Raw genomic sequence first — 27,236 nt, forward strand, 5'->3', positions numbered from 1 at the left:
AGTATGAGACAAATAAATGTAGTTGTACATGCACAAGAAACGTAAATCGTAGTAGGTGATGAGTTAGAGGTAACAGGTGATTTATTTAAAACATACAGTTACACGTACGTCATGACAGCATTGAGGGGGATAACAATAACAACAAAGTATACTGTTTGGTAAACTCACCCGTCTACTGTGCTGCAGATCTATAGCATTAGCATTTGATTAACATGAGATTTAATCTCAATCAACAGAGAGTAACAAGGGGGTCACATGGCCACAAACTGATCAGAATGTCAAGCTGGGGAACACAATCAAAAGAGAAAGACACTGCAAGTATTTTACAATGGACGCTTCCATACTAATGATAAAGGCTCAATAATATAACAAGAGAACTAAAACAAAATTACTAATCAAAATTTGTGTAACATATCCCTTGCCTTGACATCAACTTAATGCTAAATGGAACAATTCTTTCACATTGGAAAAGATAACAAAGCAAAGGTGAAATCATAGACAGGAAAAAAAAAAGAAGCTTTTTCAACAGCAAAATTTTTGCTTTAAAAACAGGTTCTACTAATAATGGTAATAGTACTAATGAAGACATGGGAAGGGATGTCTTTGCTCTGCACAAAACACAGCAGTAGCACATAGGAGGAAATGCAGGCTATGTCAATAACAAAGTCATAGGAAAGGAAGAAGGCCTGCAGGTCAATATTACAGTAGTCTCCGCCTAAAAGCACGCCATACAAAGGCATGCTCCACTCAAACGCACGCTTTCATCATGTATATATATGACGAGTTTTTTTACTCTATATAATTTAGATGTTCAAATGCATGGTCAATTCTTCTAAACGCATACTTCAATCTGCAAAACATGCCAACAGGCAAAGCTTGACAAGGGGAAATTTTCACTGCAACCTACACAGCTTGCGTAAGACAAGCCTAGACGCCTAGACAACCGGATACCTGTATTTGGCGAGACTGACCTTCACATCGAACAAAGAGAGCAATGGAAAGAGTTTTCACACCCAACTTTCCACAGACTCATAGGTCTAGGACTGGGCGGGTCGCTTGTGGCATCGGTGGCCTACTGGTTAGGCTCTCAATCTCGCAACCGTAAGGCCTTGGGTTCAAATCCCTTCAGGGGCCCGACGTTGTGTCCTTGGGAAAGGCACTTTGCACAAATTTTCCTCACTTCGCCCAGGTGGAAATGGGTACCCGGCTATAGACAGTGAACGATCTTGTCAGTTTGATAGTGTTTGAGTGCGTGAAATCCGCAGCTAGCACTGTATGCTTCCGCGAAAGCTGAGAATGTTTCTGAGTGTTCTCGGAGGGTCTGCTGGGGTAATAATACTTGTAAAGCGCATAGAGCATGCTCTTGAGAGTGGATATGCGCTATATAAATGCAATTATTATTATTATATGTTGGGGAGGGGAGGGGTGGGGGTGGGGCTTGAAATCTCATGATAGGTCACTCGAAATGCATCTTTGAGAGAAGGTTTCTGGCTGGTGTTTGAGTGACAGCATACGTAATGTTTACTTAGACCTACGATGCGCAACACCCGTGAATGTGGTAAAACACTAGATAGGCCTCTTATGAAAGATTAGTAAAGAAATCAACAGCGCTCCAAGAACTTATAATGTACCTATTCAACAAATCGCGAGAGAAAAGTCTGATGTCATCCATGCATTTACTGAGTTGCAATAGATGACAGGCAGTCGGCATTAGTCGCTTGGACTTGGAAAGCCGTGTGGCTGAAAGCTTTTCTCTACGACTAGATCTATCACGAACAGTTTCCTCTTATCTATTCCTGACATTTTATTTTGCATATCCAGTACAGTGAGTCCGTTTTTCTGCCCCCCCCAAAAGTTCAACACCTTTGTATTCCTAATTCATAACCGCATTCAGGGAATCCTTCACAAAACAGTCACGTGTCGTCACATTATTTGCCAAAAATGGCCCATCACCCCCAAGGGAGATCACTAAAATATCAAGGAAATGAGATCATTGTGTCTCTTCCTCACTTTGCACAGAGGTTCATGTAAACGCACGCTCCGAATAAACACATGCTACGGGGCCTTCCCGAGCACTGTGCGTTTAGGCGGAGACTACTGTACTAGCCTTTCTTGGCTTTCTGGTCCCATGTCTCAACGTTCGAAAATAATATAAAGCTCTTGACTCTTACCCGGAACTCTGATTTTTATATTTAGGTTATGGACAAGTTTTTTTGTTTTTTCACACACCAAATTATTATTAACAAATGTCACATATTCTGATCAATACCTAAATCTACAAGTTCTTTCCAATAAGGCCAAACCTTCCCCAACCATATCTTTAAAGCAGACAGAATGAATCTGCTACAAAAGATGTCAGCATGCTGCAAACATGTACTAATGTTTCACAAATACCACCGATATATCTTATAGAAACATAAGGAGCCAGCAGCAATGGCTATTATATTCTGCAACACTTTCCTCCTTGTGTCATCCTTGCGGACCAGGACCACTGGCGTTGTCGTTGTCAGGGTATGGAGAGGTAATTTGGGGACTTTCATGAGGTCGTACTCCACTTGGTATTTACAGCAGGGATCAAGCTGCCAGGACACTGCATACACACCGGCACACACCACACTCACAAAACCAAACGGGAGAAACACGACTCCTTTCTCTGGCCATACTGCCCCTGTGGCAACACAGCAGAAGCCAGAGAGGACGGCCGTTTTGTGCAGACAGTTCCCGCAGGCGATCCAGCGGGCCGTGTCCTCCCCTAGTCGAGCTGGCTCCACCACTATCGTCTGGGCCTTTTTCTCAAGCGCTCTGTCCAACTCGACCTCAAATTCCTCTGCCGAGTACTCATGTTCATAGATTTCACGGATTATAGCAATGTCTTGTGGCATCTGGAAGTCTGTGGAAGAGAAGAAGGTACATGTTTGATTTAAAAGCTGATACCATAGAGAAAAGGAAATATGTGAAGCATCATGGTGGAATAGAGCGCTCGTCAAAATAATGAAATCTAAGGAATCAACATTTTTCTGCCCATTTAGCAGTTTTTACTGATTTTTTGTTTTGGGTTCACTCTAAATTATAAAACACATTCATGCATGGATTTTACAGAAGAAAGGTTATTCAAAGGATCATTATATAAGTTTGTAGTTTCCAAGGACACTACAGCTTCGGAAGCTATCAAACTTTGGCAGCCATATTCTCTTTATTATCTCTGTCTAACCTGTAACAGCAAGCTACCCCAACCTCCTTCAATAGCAAACATATCTCAACTTTTATTCAAGATAGAGAGGTATTTTTCTCATTAAAAGGAAATAAATGAATATGCTGTAAGATTATACCAAAAAAACTCAATTGGTATAATCTTACAGCTTGTTAATTCGTTTGCTTTTGATGAAAAAAAAAATACCTCTCTGTCAATAGGCCCAAAAGTTGACAAGCGCCTGATTCCATCATGCAGTCACACAATACGATCATTTATCTGAAAAGACTATTGATTACGTCAAGTGCTCAGCTGCACTCAAAGAAATAAAAATGACATACTTGTTCAACTAATCACATTAGAGAAAAGTCTCTCCGAACGTCTGATGTCATCGATGCATTAACCGAGAACTGGGGATATCAATTTATCCTTAACAGTTTCCTTTTATCTGTTCTTGACATATTAGTAGAGCATGTCAGTACAGTGAGTTGGTCTTCTGCTTTTTTCCACCACTCATTCAACACCTTTTTGAAGTCATTATAACTGTGATTAGGGAATCCTTCACAAAGCAATCACGATTCTTGACATAAATAATCGATAAAAAACAACCTCCTCCCCAAGGGAGATAAAGGTATAAAATGAGATTGTTGCTTCCCTTTTTGTCCCTCTGTATTCATAAGGTTCACGTAAACACACTCTTTGGAGCCCTCCCGAGTACTGAGTATTAAGACAGGGACTACTGTACCCATCCAGTCCAGCAAGCGAGTTCTTACCTTATTTACCAATTTAGTGCCTATTGTTTGCTGCAGATCACATAAAGCCACCAAAACTGTTGCAAAACAATTATTTTCTAGAAAATTTCAAACCAAACTGTAAAATATCAAATTATGGGTAAAAAAAGGGGGGCATCCCCCTGTATAAACCACCTAGAGTGTTTTTAGCCCAGGGGGGCAGCCCCCCCCCCCAAGAAACCCTCTATTCTAGTGTAATATAAAATAGATCTAGATCTAGCTCAAGAAAAATCAAATATTTCGAAAGCTATAAATATTTGCGACGGAAATGAAGTTCTATTCGTGTTCAGTAAGAAGGAGAGAGGAATAAGTAAGAGAAAGAGAGAGAGAGAGAGAGAGAGAGAGAGAGAGAGAGAGAGAAAGAGAGAGAGAGAGAGAGAGAGAGAGAGGGTGGGGAGGGGGGCTGTCTTGTAAGGACTGATTATGAATTTTATGTTTTGATCCCTTTGTATTTGTAGTAGCGAAACGCAGTGTAATAGCCTACTAGATCTAGCAGATCTAGAATCTAGAACTACAGTCTAGTTGAAAGTCCGAATAGCAACAGGAGACTTTCAGACTCGAGTCTCGACCTCTAGATCTAGCAGGAGACAAAAAAAGGTACGGTAGGCCTACAACCGGTGATTGCGCACGCGCACTGGAATTTAGATAGATATTATTAACTCATCTCTCATCCTTCCTCAGATTGTCCATCATCCTTAGAATCTTAATAAAGAGCAAGTTCAATAACATCAATGAAGGAAGTTATTCATCTTTAACTATGATGGACAATCATCATCATTGATCATCACTGTCATCATTCACTAGCCACCCTGTAACTGCATTTACCCCAGATCCCAATATCTCCTCACCCCAATAGCAGGCCAAACAACTGACTTAATTCCATCATGCTGAAATTAACGTGCCCGGTTGACGGCTGTACCTTGCAATCACAGGACCGTGATGCTGTATTCGCCGACGCTTTGTGAACAGCATTTAAAAATGCATGACAGGACGCCACACAGAACAGTACCCCCATCCAAAGTGAAACTGGATCCCCCACAAGTAGGAGCAGCTTGTGACCCCGACCAATGGTCAGCATTTACAAGAGAGTGGACTATGTATAAAAAAGGAAATGGCGATCTCTAGCACCATGGCACCGACAGCCCTCTTCTACTGTTGCACCCAAGACTTGCGCACTGATATCATGTGATCTCTGTGATGATGTCTCAGCAAAGACAGAGGAAGACCTCCTAGTAGCCATTAGGAGACTAGCGGCGAAAGAGGAAAGCACCTTAGTCCATCGCATCAAATTGAGTAAAATGACTCGGTCACCTGGAACAGGAATAAGGACATTCCTAGCAAGCCGAAGGGGACAGTCATCTCTTTGCCAATATACTGCTCGATGCAGGGAACCCAACAGCACACATACATTCAACTACAGTGACGAAATTATAAAAGACAACCTGATCCGAGGCACTGAATATACTATTAGTGGTTATATTCATACACTGCAACTCTTATTTCCCCTTTGCTCCTTACAAGGCAGCTTTGGCACCGGCAGTTGGTAGATCGGAGTTTTACCTTCCGCTATATTCAGTTCCCTTAATTTACTTTGATCCATCTCATTCTCATCCTCAAAACAACCCTTCACTTCCTCATGACTTCTTACTTTTCCTCCTCATCCTTTTCTGCATTGATTTGTCCGGTGTCTCATGAACCTTTCAATATTTTTTTTGCTTCTTAATATTTCATTTCATTTATTTCACTTTCCATTGACGGATCATCTGAGTCATCAGTTTTAAATGTACCCTATAAAACTTTTCCCCGGGGGAGGGAGATAGAAACTCATCTCTCATCCTTCCTGAGATTTTTTGTCCATCATCCTTTTCCACTCACTCCAACCATACATATCCCATAACATTTGAACTTAGGGGGGAAGGGAACAATACACATCCATTCGCACTGTAATCATTTTTCATACATGCTCGTATCCATGTTTAACTAAGAATAGGTGTGTGCGTAAGGATCAAGGGACCAAAGTGTCACAATAACATCATCCTATGGGTGGGACCATGACCATGTAGGTCTCTTTGAAGCTAATTGGTTTAATTAATGTTAAGATAATTTCAGCCCTTTTAGATCTAGAAAATCTAGTAATCGGTATTAATCCATTCTCATTGTTCTTACCTGTTAATTACAGTTCAAATAGTCATAGAATATTTGTCATGTTGTGGAAAAGGATTTCACCCTTTGAATCTTAATAATACAGTCAAACCTGCCCTGACGGCCACCTGTACAAACGGACACTTTCCATTTCCCCCCTTATGTTTTTTCTATATAATTTAACTGTGTAAAACAGGCACCTATCCAACGTGGCCGCGGCCACCAAATTTTATCACACAACCTCTATCACACTAAGCAATAACACCTGTCTTAGACGGCCACCTCAGTGACTCCGAGACGTTTTTTCATAAATTGTGCATTGGCCCCTGGCGTTGTAGGCGAGCCGTCATAATTCAATCACCTGTCGTTGTTAGGTAGTCTTCCTCCAACCGATCATGTTGCGTAGGCCCCTCCCACTGTTGACCAATAGCTACCAATTTTCAGCTGCTGGTGAGGTACGCGTGTGATCCCTCATAACCCATAAGCCCCGCCCAGAACTCATACACAAATCATAAGTGAGATGAGTGGTCACTGTTTACCTAGTCTGTAACAAAGTAACAAAGGACGTCCACATGAACTTGCGACAGAAGCGTCGCTCGTTCTCCGAGTGGTGGCAACCCATGTGGTTGTTTTAACATGGCACTCGGTCTTCCTCGTCCAATACATTTCGTTTTACTATCACCCTTGCGCAAAATCAGCAACATAATAAAAATTACAAACAAAATATACAAACCAACAACAACAACAAGAAAAACAACAACAATGCGGCCACTTTCGATTGGGACCTCTGATGGGAATGGTTTGTTTTCTTCACCTTGATCAGTCCTGCCTAAGACGGCCACCTGTCTTATACGGCCACTTTTCTCCTTGACAATAGGTGGCCGTCTTACACAGGTTTGACTGTTAGAGCATGTTCAATAACATCAATGAAGGAATTCATCTTTAACTAGATCTAGAATTAAAGTTCAAACAGCCTCCAGCAGCTGTTCAGACTCGAGTCCGAATAGTCACTTTGATTTTTATAATCATGATCAGATGACGAGGCGGCAGGCATCCCCCTTGCGAGGTCAAATAAGATGGCTGTTACAATAATTTAGGGCCGTCATTATTCGGACTCGAGTCCGAGTAACATTTTTTCATATTCGGACTCGAGTCCGAATAACATTTTTTCATATTCTCGGACTCGAGTCCGAATAACATTTTTTCATATTCGGACTCGAGTCCGAATATGAACAAATGTTATTCGGACACGGTCTGGAAAAAAGGAAGTGTCTTAGTTCTATAGATCTAACGTTCAGTGCTTCCAATTTTCCGCCGTTTTTTAGTTTCCCCCACACTTAATCTGCCGATCCGATGCCCGCCGCCTCATTGATACGCCTCCCCCACCCCCCATGTTTCCCACTTTCTTTGTGGTAGAAAAAGGTAAAATTAAGGATTAGCAGATCACCTGACACCTTCATATTATGAGTTGTGTAAAAAAAAAGATCGATACGTTCAAATGTCATCTCGATTGTTTTACCAAGAAAAAGTTGTGTTGCTGTGTAGAGCCGAGCATACGGCAACTTTTGATTCCATAGACCAACGCACAATTCATTACGTAGATCTACGTCAAGACTAGCTTATTATTGTAATGATCAGTTGCCGGGGGGGGGAGACTGAGAAAAACGCGTATGCGACGTTCAACGCCCGGACGATAGTGCCCCCCCCTCCCCGACACGCACACACAGCCACACGTGTGCAGGCCGCCCATCCGACCCCGACACACGCTAACGAGCCATCTTTAATTGCTTCTGATGACCTCTTGACAAATAAACATTTATTAGAAGCGCTATAACTTTTCAGGCCGGCCTCAAATTCATCATAAGATAAAAACTCGGCTCCTGCACAATTTAACGCCATTTTGCCCGAAGTGATCCCGGTCTCTACCCAGCCTGAGGCGAGTCACGAGTGAGGCAGGACAGGAAGCCGGAGTCACGAGTCACAGGAAGTCGGCAGTGATGTCATGCTGGACAAGAATCAGAGTCCGAATAAAATCTTTTCATATTCGGACTCGAGTCCAAATAGTCACTTCGAATCTAAATAAATCTAAATCTAGATCTAGTAAATATCTGCCAATGGCCCCATGGCGTACAACTGACGTTCTCTAAATTTTTATCCACTTGGCTTGTTAGTAGGCTATATAATACTGAGGGAGTGTATACAGACCCGGTAACCGGGAATAAAGTCACAAAGTATACAGACCCGGTAGGGGAACTCTTTTGTGATTTCGGAAAGTTTCAGCACCCTCTTGGCTCAGGGTAGAACTAGGTTCTTCTAGATCTATGGCCTAGGTCTAGATCTAGACAGACAGATATAAAAATCATTGACCTATTTCGAGGCTAGCCTAGATCTAGATCTAAAACTAAATGAAGATTGCGGATATGTCTTTTCGATGAACGATCGTTTTTCCCCTGTTTTGGAGTTGGAGGAATCACAATTTGAAGAAAAGAACAAAGTCATAATTTCAATCGAGCAGTCACCCCCCCTCTCTCTCTCTCTCTCTTTCTCTCTATCTCTATCCCTCTCTGTGTGTATCGCTCGCATTCTTTTTTTCTTTGTTTGCCTCTGTCTTTCGTTCCCTCCTGCCAACTGGCGGGCATGTCATATATATACATTTTGCTAGCACTTCTCCCTGCTCTCTCTCTCTCTAACTCTCTCTCTCTCACACACACACACACACACACACTACCGGGTCTGGGCGCTGAAACTTTCCGAAATCACAAAAGAGTTCCCCTACCGGGTCTGTATACTTCGTGACTTTGTTCCCGGTTACCGGGTCTGTATACACTTCGTAATACTAATACTATAAGTAGGCTAGGCCTAGAATCTAGATCTAGATATGTCTATCTAGTCTAGAAGCAGGATATAGATCTATATCTAAATCTAGATCCTAGCAGACTCGATAGGAAGGATTTATAAATTATAAATTTAAGTTGTGTAACTTGACTTGAGTTCGCGCTGGGCCACCACAGTCGGCGCCCATTATTTCAGGGCAAAATACTTCGACCTTACCTTTTAATTTCTTTATTAACTCAAGCAATTGTTCAGGGTTCAGTAGAGAAATTTTCGCCGGGAATGCGATCGTTTATTACATGTGTGGCCTACGAGAATTCTTGGAGAACGAAGCCGATGAATGAAGAGAAAGCATTGATGAAGCAAAATTGCCCTTCGGATTTGGTTGATGGAAACTTTAACTTGACTTTTTATCTTGAAGAGTTAGCCTTGTCAAGGGAGTTCATTCACATATCCCAAACTCTGTCGTCACGCCCCCCTATTTTTGATGAAAGCGGAAATGTTTACATTAGAGGCCAGAGATTATCTCATCTGTTTTACCTCCCTCTTTCTGATGCTATGAAAAACCGTTTGTGTCAGTATTGTCTTTCTTCTGGTTTTACCCACATTGTGACATAGGCCTAGGTCTATCGGTTGAGAAGATTTTGATCCGGGAAGAGGCTAGAAAGGTAAAAACCTCTGTCACCTCTGATCTATCGTGCCTGTTCAATTCAATGAAAAATTAATCTCAGTCTAGAATAGATAAATTCTCGTTGTTGCCGTTTCTGATTTCATTTTCACATTAATTCGTTCATTCATTTTAGGTTTTTAAGTCAAATTATAAAAAGTCTAGATCTAGATCTAGATCTAGATATAGTTATCTAGATATCTAGATCTCTAGGTGTATGATGTATCTTGAAGAAAGACTTCTCAGTGTAGTTCATTTACTATAAACGGTAGATGATGATTTTGTCTGTGAACACGGATTAACAGGGACAATGATGAATGATACAGAGGTACGACATAACATGAAATAATATGGGGTACACCACATAACGTACAGAGAACATGAACTAATATATCACAGCCATACATTCCCCCCCCCCCCCCCCAAGTTCATCATGGCATGTTCAGATCTTTCCTCCCCCCCCCCCCCCTTTGGTTTTCTTCCCCCCCCCCTGCTCCTGAGGTTTGACTGCTTCCTGTAACTCCTCTTTATAAATTATGTGTGGGAGAAGGCGTTTCAGGGCTGCGGGAAGACTTTTCTTTGCCTCCTGAGGTGCCTCTGGGGGTTGGGGCTGAGGGGAAGGGCTTGAAGCAATCCTTTGATCCTCATTGACTGGCTCAGTCGCAAACTCATGTCCCTTATGGATCTCTCTTCCTCCAAAGGCAGAGTAACCTCAAAGTCATTTGGGCTGTTACGTGCCGGTGCCGGTTGTATGGTCGAAGTGGCAGGCTGGAACTGGCGAAGGAAGCGCCGGTTTCTCGACGTCAGCTGTCCTGAGCCATCAATCTTGACCACGTATTGGTCATTGGGGCCGGTTTCAATAACTAATCCTGTTCTGCCTCATCTTTTAGGGCTATTGCTAGTCTGGTTGTGGACAAAACATCTGTCCCCAATGGACATCTTGCACAGGTTTGTTGAGTGCTTGTTGAGCTTCCCTGATGTTTTTACGAACCTTGTCCGTCGCGCAGTTTCCTTGGCCTCCCATGCCTCTCTCCAAATGGGTTGTATGGTCTTATTACATAATTTTTCAAGCCTATTCACAAAAGAGAATATGTCTCTGATCAGACGCCCGAAGACAGTCTCAGCAGGTGAAAGCTTGCAATCAGTGTCTGGGGTGTTCCTTAGTTGCAGAAGGGCTTTCAAGAATTTGTCGCTGTCGAGGCTTCCTGAGGGGTTGATGTTGGATCTGAGATGGCGCTTGGCCAATTTGACCGCTACTTCAGCACGCCCATTGGATTGTGGGTGGTATGCGGACGATTTCCTATGGTGTACACCCCATGTGGACAGGAAATTTTTTGTCTGGCTGGCAGTGAATTCAGGGCCGCCATCTGATGACAACTCCTCAGGTACCCCAAATGTGGCGAAAAATTGCCGTAGACAGGCTATAAAAGGCCTTTTGCTCCAGCATGCGCACTTCTTGTGGGGGTGGAATAAACCTCGGGCCACCCAGACAGACAGTCACCGATCACCAGATAATGGTGGCCTCCATAGTCAAAGAAGTCTGCAAAGACTTTCTCGAATGGGGTTGAGGGTGGGTGTGCAGGGTTTGAAGGAAGTTGGGCTTGAGACGAGGCATTCTTGTTGCAGTCCGTGCTTCTGGCTCGAACATGCTGTTTGACCTTAGTCATTCCTGGCCAGAGCACAATGGACTGAGCCCATATCTCCATTGATGAGACTCCTTGGTGAAGGCCCTCAGTAATGGTCTTCCTTAGGGACGATGGTATGACAACTCTATCTCTGTAGAGGATGACACCATCCAAGACATATAGGGACTCGCAATACCTCGTGTACTCACTCAAATCTGGCGTGTCTTCCCATTCTCGATCATTTGATGATATAAGGGCACTGAGTAGGGTCCTTTTGGGTTTCTGTGACTATCCGGTCCCATGATATGGTGGTCACATCTACCACATCACTGCTAATGGATGCTGCGATCATGCTTTCTGACATGTCTGCAATGGAGAGTGTGTTGTTTGCGTGTGGTGAGGGGTATCTTGACATTGCATCAGCAACGCTGTTTGTGACCCCCACATATGCTCGATGCGGAAGTACCACGGTAACGTTCGCTGCTTCAAATGAAAGAGCCGTGTGTTTGATATCTCATCCAACGTCCTGTCCCCAAAGATTTTCTTCAAGGGTTTGTGGTCTGTGACTATCAACAAGTTCTGGAAGCCTTGGGTGAAATACCTGGTCTGCTCCAGACCCCATGCTACTGCTAGTGGTTCACCTTCTGTATTACCTGTATTACCTGTCCTGGGCAACAACGTCATTGCACACCAGACAGGTCCATAAGTGCTCAGTTCCCCCCAGCACCAGAGCCCGCAAGGTATCCATACTGATTGTTCCGGTGGCTGTCTGATTGTGGCGACGTCTTTCCTTTCCAGATAATCGTTCCTTTCTTCCTTCTCCCCTCTCTATCCCCATTTCCCGCATCCTAATGATTGCGTGGTGTTCTGTTGTCTCCTTGTCTTCTTCATCCCGCAACTCTTTCTCCAGGGTCTTCAACACTTCTCCTTTGTCAAATTTCACCTCACCATCAACCACGGCACTGCCTGCCAGCCTATCAGCCTCCTCATTGCCTTTCACTCCAGAGTGCCCAGGACAAAATATCCTCGTGATGGCTCTAAGTGATGAGTGTTGTATTGGGTTCATCCATTCACTCCGAAGAAGCCCTTTCTCAACCCTTCGCAAGATGCTCTGGGAGTCCGTGACAATGATGAGATGAGTTGTTCTTGGTCTTGTATTATGAAGCCATCGAAGCGCTCTTGTTACGGCCTCAATCTCCATTTTCATGCTTGAAGTTGTTTTTTCTATGGCCCCTGACATGCCATGAACCTTTTTGTTTCCACTGTACACCACAAAACCCCATCCACTTCTCTCACCCCTCCTGACTGATCCATCCGTATAGATCACTGGGTCCTCTGGTTTGGAATGCTCCTCAATTAACTGTCGTATATCATTGTCGTTAATGACAACAGCACATTCCCGTCTTTCACCACCCATAGTGATGTGAACGTTGGCCAGGCTTCTACAATCGGGGCTCAGTTCAAACCACTCCTTTCCACAGCATATTTCATCGATGCCACAAACTTTCCTCAAGGAGTCTTCGACTTCTGCCATCCATGAGCTGCCCCGTTTGATCCTGTTTCCTTTGATGCTGCCCAGGTTGTCATGCAAAGGGTGCCTTGGGTCTCCCAAAACATTCAAGTACAGCTTTGCCTGTGCCACCTTATGCCTCACTTTGATGCTGGCCAGGTCAAGGATGTATCTCATACAGACAACATGGGTGTCCTTTGTGCAACCTAGAACAGCCCTCATAGCTGCATTCTGTACTCTCTCCATCCTGTCTGTCTGAGTCTTGGACAGGGAGAGGATGCCCAGCCCATAGTCTATGACTGACAGAACCACCAGTTGCATTAGGAGAAAAAGAACTCTCTGTTGAATTCCCGCTGAAGCCAAGGTCTTCACTACACTGATGCCCTTCTGAGCCCTGACAGCAACATTGTCAGTATGTCCTCGGAACGAAAGTGTCCTGTCCAGAGTGATTCCCAGGTACTTCAGCTCATGCTGACTATGAGAAAGTGGTCAAACACAATTGGAGGCGTAGGATCTTTCACAATACGGTTGTTGAGTGAGCACCAGATGACCTGTGCCTTGTCTGGATTGATGACCGCATTGTATTCCTCACACCAATCTGCGACCTTGCTCAGCCTGTCCTGTAGCATCCGTCCAACTGCTAGCCTATTGCGACCTTGTCCGTAGACCATCACATCATCTGCAAATGTTAGGATTCTTCCTGCTCCACTTACACCGATCCTGGCAATTTTGGATGTATATATGTTGAACAGAACCAGTGATAATGCTGATCCTTGTGGCAGTCCTGAGGCAATCACTACTGGGTCTGATATCCATCGCCCACTTCTCAGCACCACGTTCCTCTCAAACTGAGCTTCGGAGATCCATTGTATCAACCAGGGGTCAACATCCATTTCCATCAGGAGATCCATGAGCTTGCCGTAATCAACTCGGTTGTAAGCATCCTCTAGGTCTATAGCAGCCATTGCTGTCTCCTCCTTTCTCTGGAACCCTTCAAATGCATCATAGGCTAACACAGCTGTGTTTGTGCAGGTGTCTTTCCCTGGTCTGTAGCTTCCAAGGCCGTCTGGAAGGAGCTTTTTCCTCTCTAGGTAAATTGCCAGCCATTTGACCACAATTTTTTCCAGGATCTTTCCATACGTGTTCTGCATGGTGATGATTCTGTATCCCTTGATGTTGGAGTGGTCTTTGCCTGGTTTAGGAAGAGGCATGAGGTAGCTGTGTAGCCACTCCTCTGGGATCTTGCCTTTGGCCAGACTCTCGTTGAAGTCCTCCACCATGCCCTGTAGATCTTTTTCATCTGTATCCTTAAAATGGCTGTATCTCACCTCATCAGGCCCTGCTGCACTATCCTTCGTTCCACTTATGACCCGTTTCACTTCCTGTATTGTGACACCCTCTCCATACTGCACCTCTGGCACAGCAGTCTTCATAATTGCCCTGATGTTAGCACGCTCCTCCATGTTGCCTTGGTGAGTCTGCTTGATGTACCTCTCAAGGAAAGCTTGGCCTTTTGCTTCATCTGTCTCCAGTAGCCTATCGTTCTCATCTTTAACAGACAGAGAGCCAGCGTCAGTCCTTAATCCCTTCATTTTTCTGTGCAATTTCCAGTATCTGTGTAGCGCCTTCTCAGATGACGCCTCGGTCAGGTACTGCTCCCATCGTTCCTGCTTGGCCTCATTTGCACTTTCCCTGAAAAGCCGCCCGCCTCTTTTCATCCGCTTTCTGAGAGTATTCTTCTCCTCGTCTGATACCTTATCCGATTTCCTCGCCCTATGCCATGCTCTTGTTGACCTTCTCTTCTGTAGCCACAGCTCTTCAAGTACAGGATTCCAATAAGGCGGCTGAACGAAGTTTGATTTAGTTGCGCGTGATGCCCAAGCCTTTCTCCTTATTTTTTGCAGCACAGTAGAGTCACTGTCCTTTCCATATCTGAATGTTTTTTTCATCTTGCATTTTTCATCCTTCCCCTTGTGGCAATTGATCATTACGGAACAAGGCATATGATCGCTTCCATGGTCTGACAGAGGCTGCCATTTAGCAAGGACCTCCGAGCCTGCTGTAATCAATGCCAAATCTATATTGGAATCATCCTCTCTATTGCGCTGTGCAATCCTTGTCATGTGTGTTCCATTGAGGATGGAAAAACTGCTCTCTATCATCGCCTTCTCCAGCGCCTTTCCTTGGATGTTATCGTGTACATTTCCCCATGTGACACTCCTGGCGTTGAAGTCCCGTACGATCATCACCCTTTCACTTAGTTGGCCGAGCTCCTCCAGGAAGTCCCAATCACCTTCTATTGCTGCATAACCTTGTTCAGCACCATTCAAGAAGCGTGATCCTGCTAGGGTGATTCTCCAGCCCTCAGTGCAACAGTCTGGCATCGCAGACTCGCTGGTGCAATGTTTCTGTAAAAGGACGTAGCCGATACCTTCCTTTGACCAGTCTGGGCGAAGGCATGTGGGTCTTTTAATGTAAAAAATTTCCACACCTTTGCAGATGGCATCGATGATCACTTCTCAAATGCCCTGTCCAGGAAAGGGGACCAGAAAAATTTGTATTTGGGACTTAGAAAAGGTCGGAGGAGCTTCAGTGCATCTCTAAGCTGGGCGTAATTGGCCACCTGATTGATCAGCCCAAACCAACTGCGGAAATCGAAGTCAGCTTGGACAACTTCATTGCATGTGCATTTAGCGAACATGCAAGTCTCGGCCTTGCCCTTTACCCTGGCAGCGAAAGTGCGAAATTGTTCATCGGGTGCCTGGCGTAGCTGCATGAGTTCTGCCCTTCTCGCACCAATGGTGACTGGTATCACAGCAAATTCCCGCATCATTGACTTGACCTCCTTGACTGATTTCGACTGGAAATTAGGGTCTGCCTTCAGTATCAGATCGCCCACGGGTTCTGACACACATTGGAACAGTTGCATTGAGGCAGTGGCCTCGTTTATGCCCGATCCTATTTTGAAAGCCTCCCATCTCCTTACGAACCCGTTCCATACCTCCTCCTCTACCCCGATGTCAATTTTGGGACGGTCGAGTTTTGGTTGAGGTGGTGCAGGAGGGTGGGCAGTTTGAGTGTATGCGAGGGCATGTATATTAAGCAGTGCCGCCACCACCGGGGCATCTCCTTCACCGGTTTTATAGTCACAGCCTGGGAAAGGGCATATGAACATGTTGCCGAGTTGTAGGTTGAAGACTGGTGGGTTAGTTGTCCTGGGTGCTCAATTGCTTTCAAACTTTCTCATAAGGCTGACACCGTCATGAAGAATGCTATTGTGGCTGCTCTCAATCTCGAAAAGTGGGCAACAATAACCGTTTCAAATTCTCCCCGTCAAAGACGGTTGCAATACACTTCTGCCGAACAGGCAGACGTGTGCTGCAACCGGATTTGACACTATACGGGGAAAGGATTCCCGTCCAGGACCAGGCCCGTTACCTGGGCGTTATATTCGACAAAAATCTCCCATTCATACCACACATCAAAGACCTTCGTGTAGGGTGCCAGAAAGCATTAAATGCTTTGAAAATTTTATCACATCCGGAGTGGGGCGGGGACTCAAAACACCTTCTCCACTTGTACGTTTCCTTTGTCCGGTCCAGGCTTGACTACGGCTGTCAAGTCTACGGATCGGTAAAAAACATTCGTCCTGAAAATGCTAGACCCAGTACAAAACCAAGGACTCCGCCTCGCTCTGGGGGCTTTCCGCACTTCCCCGATGGAGAGCCTCCAGGCCGAGGCAAACATACCGTTACTCTCTCTCAGACGCACACAACTCTCACTACCATACGCAATTAAACAGCTCAACACCAGAAAATCCAGCGTACAACTACATTTTTAAAACAAACCCAGAAAGCATAAACAAATTCCAAAACAACGAAAAACTATCAAACCCTTCGGCCTCAGAGTCCTTGAGGACCTCAAAAACTCACACTTTTCCAAACAAGACATCCAACAATTTCTTTTCCCCGACCTCCCTCCGTGGCACCTCATCAAGGCAAAAGTAGACTTACAGCTGACCACACACAACAAAGAAAGCACAAACGCAGAAACTTTTAAAGCAGAATACAAAAAACTAATACATAAATACCCCGGTGCGGAGCTCATCTTCACGGATAGCTCCAAAAAAGCCCTATCCTCCAACAGTACACACCAGAGGAGACTCCATCCTGATGCCTCCATTTTCTCTGCGGAGGACACTGCCATTGACATGGCACTGGACTCCGTAGAACATTCTCCTAACAAATCTTTCCTTATCCTTTCTGACTCGCTGTCTTGCAACACCTCACTTTCAAACTACACACTCCTACTACCAAAAATAGTTAGGCTACAACAGAAAATTTTCACCCTATCTGAAACAGGAAAAAATATCATGTTCGCATGAATACCTAGCCATGTGGGCATCCGAGGAAACGAGCAGGTAGATGACCTGGCGAAGAAATCCTCATCCCTTCTATTGGGATCAACGACGAACACTCTCCCACAGACTGACTTTAAAAATAAAGTAAAAAAGTACACCTCCAGTTTGTGGGAGAGCCACTGGAAAAAACAGAAAAATAACAAACTCTATTATATAAAACCCAAACTGGGACCGCGAAATCTTTCGGGCCTCTCCAGAAGAGACGAAGTATTTTTTACTTGATTGCGCATCGGACGCACGGCCCTGACACACAAATACCTCCTACAGTGAGAAGAGAAGCCGTTCTGTGTTGCATGAGACACAGATTTTACCATTAGACACATTTTAACAGAATGTCTAGACTTTGGAGAGATTCGAAGGAAATACTTTACATGCCAAAAATTGCAAGACATTTTTTCCATCTTTGGTCCTAACAGATTTTTGGATTTTATGAAGGCCATTGGCCTTTATGGAAAATTGTAGTATAGAACAATATTCAATATTAAAAATTTTTATGAAAGTTGTTTTAGTCTGAAATTATATATCTACACCAAATGTTTTATATTTTAACGATTAAGATTTTTAAAAAACGGTACACAACCGTGCAGTGAACTACATATAAAAAAAACTAACTTGTGTTTCATGCGCTCATATGACCTTATGCAGTTGCGAGCACAATCTTTCTTGGACATTATGAATATAATTTAATTAGCCTGTGGATATGGGTCTATCGGGCTTAACATTATTTTATCCTTTCTCAATGAATTTTAGTCCAGTTTCTCAGTTTTGTTTACAAGCCAAAATGAAAGAAGAATTTCAGGTGCTGTACTGTAATGAGGCCCTCTGCTTCATATGGCTCACTTTTTTATCCTTTCTGCTAAGAATTTTGCCAATTTGTCGCCATGTATTATAACTTGATTTGAACTGTTCTCTTTGGGCCACTCAATTATATTTTTTATTGGTGTTCTTATTTGTTTCAGATTCCAGAATCAAAATGACAATTTTGTACAGCTGCGTAGCAAGAGGCACCACAGTGCTATGCTCGAACCAGTCAGGCGCAGGGAATTTTCCTGAAACTATACAGTCAATGCTGCCTAACATTCCAAGTCGAAGTGATGGAAAGAAAACTTATACATCAAACAAGTGAGTATGAAATTGTAATACAGTAGAACCTATCCATAAAAGTCCCTCAAGAACAGAGAGGAAAATAACCATTGTAGACAGGTAACTGCTATGGACAGGTTTTGAGTTATGGTTGCTTACAACATTTGACAAAATCAGCAGATATACCTGAAATCTTAATTTTAGTTTTTCCTTTCAGTGCCATTTGAAATTGTTTGTCCATCATAAGAGCTTCTTTGCATTGATTGAGCATTCTCTCTCGTGAACTAGAGGTGTGGTGTTCGCCTCTCATTCAATAGGTCCCAGGTTCAAAATGTTCTGTTTTCACCTCCTTTCCTGCTCTCTAATCATATTCCATCATATGCTTTCATCTCCACTTTCTGCCCCCCATGACTGCATTGGATAGGAGCCGCTGTGGACAGGTTAAAAATAATATTATAAGAAAAATGCAAGGATGTCATGGAACAGTGGCAGTTAGTACCTGTAGGTGTTCTGTATGGAGAGGTGACTGCTAAGGCAGAGGTTCAACTGCAGCAGAGTGGTTTTATGCTTGTACATACTATGAAACACTTTTATCTATTTCAACTTTACTTTGACTTCAGTGAGAAAATGTTTCATGTAAACATGTGACCTGAAGAGGCCAAAATTAATGTTTACTTACATCATTTCTCATCAAAATAGTGTTGCACACCTTCTTCTTTCCTAAAGAAATTTTACTGGTTGTAAATTTTTGTGCCCCCAAAAAGTTCTATTAAGTTTTTGCAGCCTAGTTGTGTTATAGGACTGAATGAAATTTGATAAATATTTTTTTGTTCTCAGTTATGAATTCCACTGCCTCATTGAAAATGGCATGCTGTTTGTTTGTGCCACAAATGCTGGAGTCAGCAAACAGCAACCCTATGGCTTTTTGGCGGAGGTGAGTTAAGCATGTCTACTGTTATTAATTGGATAATGTGGAAAAATCATTAGTTACAGTTCATTTGGTTTTAATCTGTGTGCATATATGGTATTTAAGCATTGTGCTAACCAGTGGTGTCCAGTTGGTTGTGGCGTGTAGCTGAAATTCCACCTGGACTTCTTCACCAAAAGTTAAGTTACTGCTGACTAAAATCAAAACAAAACATTAAAAAAAACTACTAGAATTAACAGAGTCTAATCTGAAGAAAAAAAAAGCGTCAAGGATATATGTTAGGCATGGCAGTGATATCAGGCACTCGTCAAAATAATGAAACTGAAGATACCGGCATTTTTCTGTCGGTTTTGCCTTTTTTATTGAAATTTTGTTGTTTTGGCAAACACCTTTTATGTCTATTTTAAAACTCATTTTTGTGTGAATTTTACTGAAAAACATTTATCAAAGACACACAAAAAATGTTAATTTGCAGTTTTCAAGGTCACTCAAGCTTAAAAAGTCCCCAATATTTGATAGCAATGTTTTTTCTTAATTTACCTTTGACTCCAGATGACCCCCACCTCCTTCAATTACAATCATCTCTCAACTTCTATTCAAGGTAGATGAGTACCTTTTTCACCAAAAGCAAGACAAAGAACAAGCTTTAACGTTATACCTATAACTCCACATGTGCAAAAATTGATAAATGCCAGATTGCACTGTGTCATGACACATATTAGTATTATTAGGTGTTGATATATATGGTATGTGAGTTTTGAGACAGACAGACAGAAGATAGATTTTTGTTCCGTTAATATGTTTTTGTAATCTTTTCAGTCTTTGGTAAGTGCATTGAAACTTAACTGAGTGGAAATTTGCAATATGAATGGGGCTCTTTAGTATTAATCCAACTACTGTTGATATAAAAATATGTGTTTCTAATCGACAGATTAAAAAGCGTTTCCAATCAGGTTCCTTACCTGGTCGAGCAATGACTTCGGAGGCAGGAGAACTTGACAGCGAATTTGACCATGTTCTAAGCCAACAAATGGTAAGTTCTCTTTGCTTTCTTTTGTGTTTTTTGTCATTAGCTGCTCATGATGGTGGATGTAGCGTCTCTTATTCTGTTGTAAAAACCTGACACTGTTCCTCTTTTCATTAGCATTGTCATTGTAGTTAACTGTAAATGCTACTTCCATCACCGTCTCGGTCTACCTCTTTGTCTTTTCCTGTTTATCACTCCTTCCTGTTTTGTTTTGGTCTTTTTACTTCATGTGTCTCCAATTTGCTTACTTCCTTCATATGAGAACAAACCCATAACGAGTTGCACATATTGCCTTTTTGGAGGGGTATTTCATATACTCCTCTTTACCTTTTCTCGAAACAATGCTCTGACGAGGTTTTTGCTTTTGGTGATGTCCAAAATTGCTCGTAAATTACATTATTTCTTTGAAAAACAAAGAATATACCAACCTTTTTTTTTAAACTGTAGTAATTTTCATGTCTCTTTCCTGAAAAGATGTCCATTCTAGTATTCTGGAAACAATGTTAAAACACTGAATGGGGATATATAGATAACCAGCAGTGAAGGGAGTAAAAATCCCCATTTTATTTACCCAAATTCCCATACATTTAACGGTGTACAGTTTCTGGCTTTAAAAAAAATTATTTTGGGTTCTACTTTTGCCCAATATTTATTAGATGTGTTTGCATCTTTATCTTTATCTTTATTGTAGAACACTTACTAAAACCAACAAGCATCTTTATCCATGTCCCAATATATAACTTTTTGTGTCTATACGCTGTTTTTTCTCCCTCAGCAAAAATACTCCCAGGCTGGTGTGGGCAGCAACAGTGCTGTGGCTGCAGTACAGAAGCAAGTGGAGGAGGTCAAGGGGGTCATGTCTCAGAATATAGAGCGTGTGTTAGAGCGTGGAGACCGACTAGAGGATCTTATGGATAAGACAGAAGAACTGGAAGCTGGGGTGAGTTGGAAAAGTTTAGCTGGGTGTTTCTTAATTCTATCTTTACAAGTGTTTGGAGGTGCATGTAAAAACTCTTGCCTAATCAGTTGTTTGTCCAGAGCAAATTTTATTTTATTTTTCTCACAGGAATTGAGGCTTGTTTGAAAGTGGTACTCTTACATTTTAGTCTGAATTTTGCTTTTGTTGTTAGTGGGATAAATAGGAACATTGGGAACAGATATATGTTGACATGGTTAGACGGGGGGGGGGGGGGGGGGGGTTGGAAATAGAGCAAAGGAGCAGTAGCAAACATTATTATATTTCAGTGAAAACTTTCTAAGACAGCCATCTGTTATTGAGGAGAAAAGTGGCCATCTTTAACAGGAGGCTGTTTGACGCAGTGTCAATATAATGTAAAAAATATGCAAGGAAGGAAATTGGTAGTGATAATTAGAGCAGGTTCAACTGTAATTTTTGAGAATGAGTAGATTTGATCAGCCTTGAACACAGAAGGAGTTGTGCAGGGCTTTGAGTAGATGCTGAAAAAGCTTCTGAATGTTTTTCTCTATATTTTAAATATTTGAAACAAAACTAATTGTTATATTGGTTGTTCTTTGTTCATTTGCAGGCAGCAACATTCCAACGTACTTCCCGTAAGATTCAGAGGCGCTACTTTTGGAAGAACAAGAAGATGACGATCATCCTGGCATGTATATTGCTGGTGGTTGTTCTTGTCATCGTTCTGATCATCCTATTCTCTACGGGCATCTTGCCTCCTGACAGTGATGATGACGATAAGCCAAAACCAAGTCCCACATCAAGTTCACCGTAGAGACCTCACAGGTCTGTTAGCTACAGGGGTAATTTGATTACAAAGACTGTGAATCATGCTTAGTAATTTATTCCTCTATAATTCAGTTTCCATACATTTCATTTGTTTTTCTTCCTTTCATAAATAAGCTATTTTACTCTGAATGTAAATTCAAAGTCAGTTGTAATGAATAGTCAGTGTTCTTGGTATGATTGTAGATGTTTTATGCCCTCATCTACACTTTTTAGATTTTCCAGACTTTTTGATCCTGCCTGTCAAGGCCAACGTGGACTGACAGGGATTCAAAGTCCTGCTAAAAAGAGTAGGATACTCGATAAAGATCTCCCTATATAGGAATCGAACTCACCTCTTCTGTATAGAATGGCAAAGAGCAAAACCACTACACCACAGATGCACGTATCATTTTTTATGTCATCAGTACACTTTTGTTATGAAAAAGTTATTGAGTGGCTCTTAAGCAACATTAAGAGCCTCATGAGTATTATATTTTTAGTTGTATTGGTCTGAATGCTCAGAGGTTTTGCAAAGCATGATGAAGATTCTCTCTTCTTTCCCTTTTTTTCACTTCAGCCTTTCTTTCTTTTTTTTATCCAATTCCTGATTTCCTCTTAGAGTACTCATCTGCTTGTTTCTGATGAGAAATAAATATATGACGCATCACAAATGTGCATCACTTTTATAGCGGGTCAAAGAGTTGAGCAGTAAGGACGAAAATGCCGATGGTCTGTACAGTTTCACGCTTACAATTCAAGAGAACAAGTAGTCATCGGATTTTTTTATATACGCCTTCTCAGTGCTAGATGTTACCGACGGTTCTCCTCATGGGAAAGCCTGCAACTTGTACAGTTAGTACAGTTAGAAAAGGATGGAAGATGAAGATTTAAAGTAGTATCTGCAGAAATGGATTTATAATTTCCATTGTGAAAACATATCTAGTTCCCAACAATCCTTGTCAGTCTCTTGAATCATTACTATTTATATTATACATAATGTTAATTTCTAAATATGGCACATTTGAAAGCTTTAAAAGATCATATTTAAATGTTCATCATCAGTTAAATTGTGCCATTTGAGAAGATACAATGTTGCTAGTTCTGACTAAATTTTCTTTTACCTTGTACGTTTTTACTGTTTCGGACATGAGGAGGGCAAGCAGCATAAAGAGGCAGAGATAACTAATAAAATCACTATGAAGTTTTTTTACTTTCATGAGTTGAATTGAAAACTGATGAGAGTACTATTCCTTCAGCAAAGAAGTGCGTTTAGAATACTACGGCTGCTCTTCTCTAATCTATGCATTTTACTATTTTATACTTGACTGTTCACTTGCTTCTTTTTGTGTTAATGGCAGTAGTATACAGTCAGTTAAGAATTAGATACATTCACTGATGTTTGATTTTGAGATGGAGTCCAAATTTATCTTGTGCTTCTCAGAATGATCCCTGTTGGCCCAATGTTAAGTCAGAGAACCAAGCTTGCCACTTTTAAAGTGATCAAGTAAATTGCAGTAGGGATTTATCCTTTGCCAAAAGCAAGCAAAGATTAAAAGGAATACACAATGCTTTGCGTTTAAGACTGTCACACACTGTAATTTTTTTTTGGTATCTGTGTAGCTATATTATTACAATCTTGATAAATGTGTTTGCTAATTTCAGTTAGGTCTGAGAGTGGAAATATGAATATATATGGCAAGACCACAGAAATATACCACAGTGCCATTGGACACGTTATTGAAATATTGCAGATTGAAATGGTCATTTTCGAATATTCTCATCTGCATTTCGTACAAGAAAAAATGTTGGATATCCTTGTGATTTAGAATTAACAGCAAAAAATGTTTTTAGTGTGAAAGTTTTCGCGATACATTCCAGTTATTTTCACAAGTATTATTTTCCGCCTTGTGCAAAACTTTTTAATAAAATTATTTTACATTATGGCAATATGCAGATATAACTTTCAGACTCTATTTGCTCTTTTTGAAAACAATTGTACTATTTCCTATCATTTACCAGTGTGCTACTTATTGACACTGCTGAACTAATGATCATTTGGATGCTCCTTGTGCTTGTGCATGTATATATTTTTTATACTGTGCTTTGTATATTGAAGAGATTCAACAAGTGTCTTTGCTTGATCTATTTTACAATGCTGTTGAGGTGAAAGACAAAGATTTATCCACAATAAGGGTGAATGAGCTACAGATTTTTGACACTCAGAAATTGAACTTTGTTCACTTAGAGTCTGTCTCCCAATAACATCCTCACCAACTGGAAATTTTTTTTTTAGTACTGAGACTGACTCTTACCAGCATCGATGGAATTGGACGTTTCGACATCACAAATAGAAAGCCTAAGTGCAATCCAGGTGCGGGGAGATTTTTTTTTTCAAGTATTTAGTTCTTTCTACTGGCACGTTTTGTCCCTCTCAGTCCAGGTTGGCCTTGACATGCAGGGTCAAAGCCTGGTTTGCCTCGTAAATGATCTAAAATTGTGTCAGTGGGGATGTAAAACGCTTACATTAAAAAAGAAGACTGGCTCTTCAGGCCGTATGGTGCTCCATTCCCAAGAATCCTGATTGTCATGGCTGCTTATGAAATGTTTTGTGCTGTGCCTCTATCAAGTCAAGTTTTCATACATCATATATATTTTTTCTATAAAACCGGTGCAACCTAGGTTGTGGTTGTTTTCTTCATCAATTTTTGCAAAGAAAATTTATTGTAAAAATATTCTCTCTCGAATAGGATAGAAAAGCTGCATGTGAAGTGTTTGATTTATTCGTAGATATAAATGCAGGCTGAAATTTTATATTTTGAGGAAAGACAAGTCTTTTTATTATCAATTTTTATCAAACAATAAATTAGAAAAAAATATCACCCTGTGTGGCAACTGATCGAGAGAAAACAAATAACTAAAGAATGCTGTAGTATCTTCTTTCATTCTTCTGTCCTTGATCAGTTTTGCCTCTGTCATGCTATGGAAGCAATCCCATATATGTAATTTGATCTCATTTAATTTTTGCTTGTCAAAGAGTTTTTCCAACTACTGTTTTTGGGGATGGGACTATTCTTTGTGCGGCAGGACGTAGTAGTATTGATTCATAATTTATTAAACTGCCAGTAGAACAGAGTGGACTCTTTTAGGAATGCAATATCATGCTAGAAGAGATCAAGATTATAAAGACCTACTGATAAACAAGTGCTCAAGCTTTTCTAATGTAGAATGTTTGCAACAGTAACATGTGTCTTACAATCAAAATGCCTTTCTGTTTTCATGAATTGTATTAAATTATATTTGTATAAGATCAATGATATTGTTATTTTTGTCAAACACATTCCTTCTTGTTATTTTGTCATGTTTGAATGCAAAGTATAAGTCTCTGTGCTTAATTTATTGTCCCTGAAATACAAGTATTTGTGTGGTACTTAAAAGCTTGCTAAAAAAAAAATTGTGATCTACATGTGCAGAATTTATGGAAATATTTGTTTGTGATTATGCAATTCAAATAGTGCTTTAAGAGATGACTTTTATTATCGTTGTTTTAAAAGATTAATGAAGATAAAGTTTTGATATAACGCCTCAATAATTAGTAAAGGAGGCTCATGCCATGACACATTTAGTAAGGAATATTGTATTCTTTGTGGTTTTACAATTGCTTGTGGCACATATTGATAATCCAGACTGCAGAAATGTGGGAGAGAGCTGCATAGATTGTAAAAATGATTTTGATTTGACTGAAGAATTATTGATTGTTTGTCAGTGAAAGATTTTCCTCTGTACAGGTAGGGTTCCTTTTTCCTAATCATTGCTAACCTATAAAAACTAGCTTAGGGTCTATGTTGTTTCACATCTGTAGAGTTTGCGAGATGCATTGACTTCGCCTGCAATAATTCAGTTTTAGAGATGTTTATTGATACAATTATGCTCTATTATTTGTTTTCTTGTTGTCTTTGGTGATACATGTATCACCTTGTGTGCTGCTAGGAAACTTATCATTATCAAAATATTTTTACAAATACGGCTACAGAGGTAGAAATTTGATTATATTTTTCCTTTTTTGTATGAATAATGTCTATTGTCAGGTATCAGATTTGTTTACTTTTTTTCCAAACGACTTACAATGTTTGTCTATGGATTAAACTGTTATGATACTCTTTTCAATGGCGAATTAGGTGCAATTGTTTCCTACCAACATGTTTTTTCTCTAAGAGTCAACAAAGAATAAAACATAATGAATAGTTTTTTACCCTGTCGTGTGATTTTTGTGTGTTTCTTCTCATCATTAATGGCGTGCCTCATATAGCTGCTAGATATAGATTTCCTTACAAGTCGTAGCAAACCAAAACAAAACAGAGAGAGACAGACAGACAGACAGACAGACAGACAGAGAGAGAGAGAGAGAGAGAGAGAGAGAGAGAGAGAGAGAGAGAGAGAGAGAGGGAGAGAGAGAGAGAGAGCTGACGTATGTTGCCTCCTGAGGTGCAGTCGCCGTGTTTGAGTAATATAAGCGACGTAACAAACCAAACAAAACAAGAACAACGGGCGCGACTGGGGCCTGTCCCTGGCCTATAACGAATGGAACATGGTGTGGGTAACAACTACACCGTACTACACGGACAACTACGAGGAAATTGTCCTGAAGAACTGTCCATCTTCTTAACCTTTTCACTGCTATTTCTACTTGGTTGCGGGTGATTTGAGGGTGCCATTGGTAGGTCCTACTTGTTAACTTCCCTTCAGTTGCTTTTATCTTTCTTTTCACAGCACTAAATGATAATTATTTTGTCGACGTACTTCTCTTTATCTAAACTAACAAGCAAACAAACAAACCATCTTCTTAACCTCTTCACTGCCGTATCCACTTATTCAAAGATGGTTCATGGGCATTTTGTTCAATTGGTCTTCGTATAGAAAAAGTCTCAGGGCTTTGAACTGTTAGCTTGTGCAGTTGCTTACTTTTATGGTTGGTTGGTTGACTATTTGTTTCTTTTAGTAAAGAGAAGCCCATCGATACAATAAAGCATATTTGATGCTGGGAAAAAGTAAGAGAGACAGAAACAACAGAGAGACAGTAAAGAAGTAGGACCTACCAGCAGGTCCCCTCAAACCGTCTGCAACTCGCTCTTTCAAAAAGTGTAGGAATTATGCCTTTATTAACATTAACAGCTTTCTTAAACTGACATTTTGTTTCATCTGTGCAAGCGTTCACTTTGTGCCCTCCCCCTTTTTCAAAATCTGGGCTCCTGACTTTCTATTGCTACTCCTACTGGCTCC

The 27,236-nt window shown here is 41.3% G+C and overlaps 2 protein-coding genes across 2 annotated transcripts; one reads left to right on the forward strand and one right to left on the reverse strand.

Moving 5' to 3' along the window:
* Positions 1-2,164: 2,164 nt before the first annotated feature.
* On the reverse strand, positions 2,165-9,356 carry LOC101858764 (transmembrane protein 11-B, mitochondrial). The gene is made up of 2 exons (XM_005092482.3): positions 9,175-9,356; positions 2,165-2,890 (listed from the first exon to the last, which is right to left on the reverse strand). Exon 2 carries the CDS (start codon positions 2,880-2,882, stop codon positions 2,385-2,387), a length of 498 nt encoding a protein of 165 aa, XP_005092539.1. The 5' UTR covers positions 2,883-2,890; positions 9,175-9,356; the 3' UTR covers positions 2,165-2,384.
* A 101-nt stretch (positions 9,357-9,457) lies between these two features.
* LOC101858993 (vesicle-associated membrane protein 7) lies at positions 9,458-26,208 on the forward strand. The gene is made up of 6 exons (XM_005092483.3): positions 9,458-9,623; positions 18,137-18,299; positions 19,098-19,194; positions 20,120-20,221; positions 20,991-21,155; positions 21,763-26,208. The coding sequence occupies exons 2-6, from the start codon at positions 18,151-18,153 to the stop codon at positions 21,964-21,966; spliced, it is 717 nt and encodes a 238-aa protein (XP_005092540.1). The 5' UTR covers positions 9,458-9,623; positions 18,137-18,150; the 3' UTR covers positions 21,967-26,208.
* Positions 26,209-27,236: the final 1,028 nt, after the last annotated feature.

Source organism: Aplysia californica, unplaced genomic scaffold, assembly GCF_000002075.1.
Source record: "Aplysia californica isolate F4 #8 unplaced genomic scaffold, AplCal3.0 scaffold00047, whole genome shotgun sequence".
NCBI lineage: Eukaryota > Metazoa > Mollusca > Gastropoda > Aplysiida > Aplysiidae > Aplysia > Aplysia californica.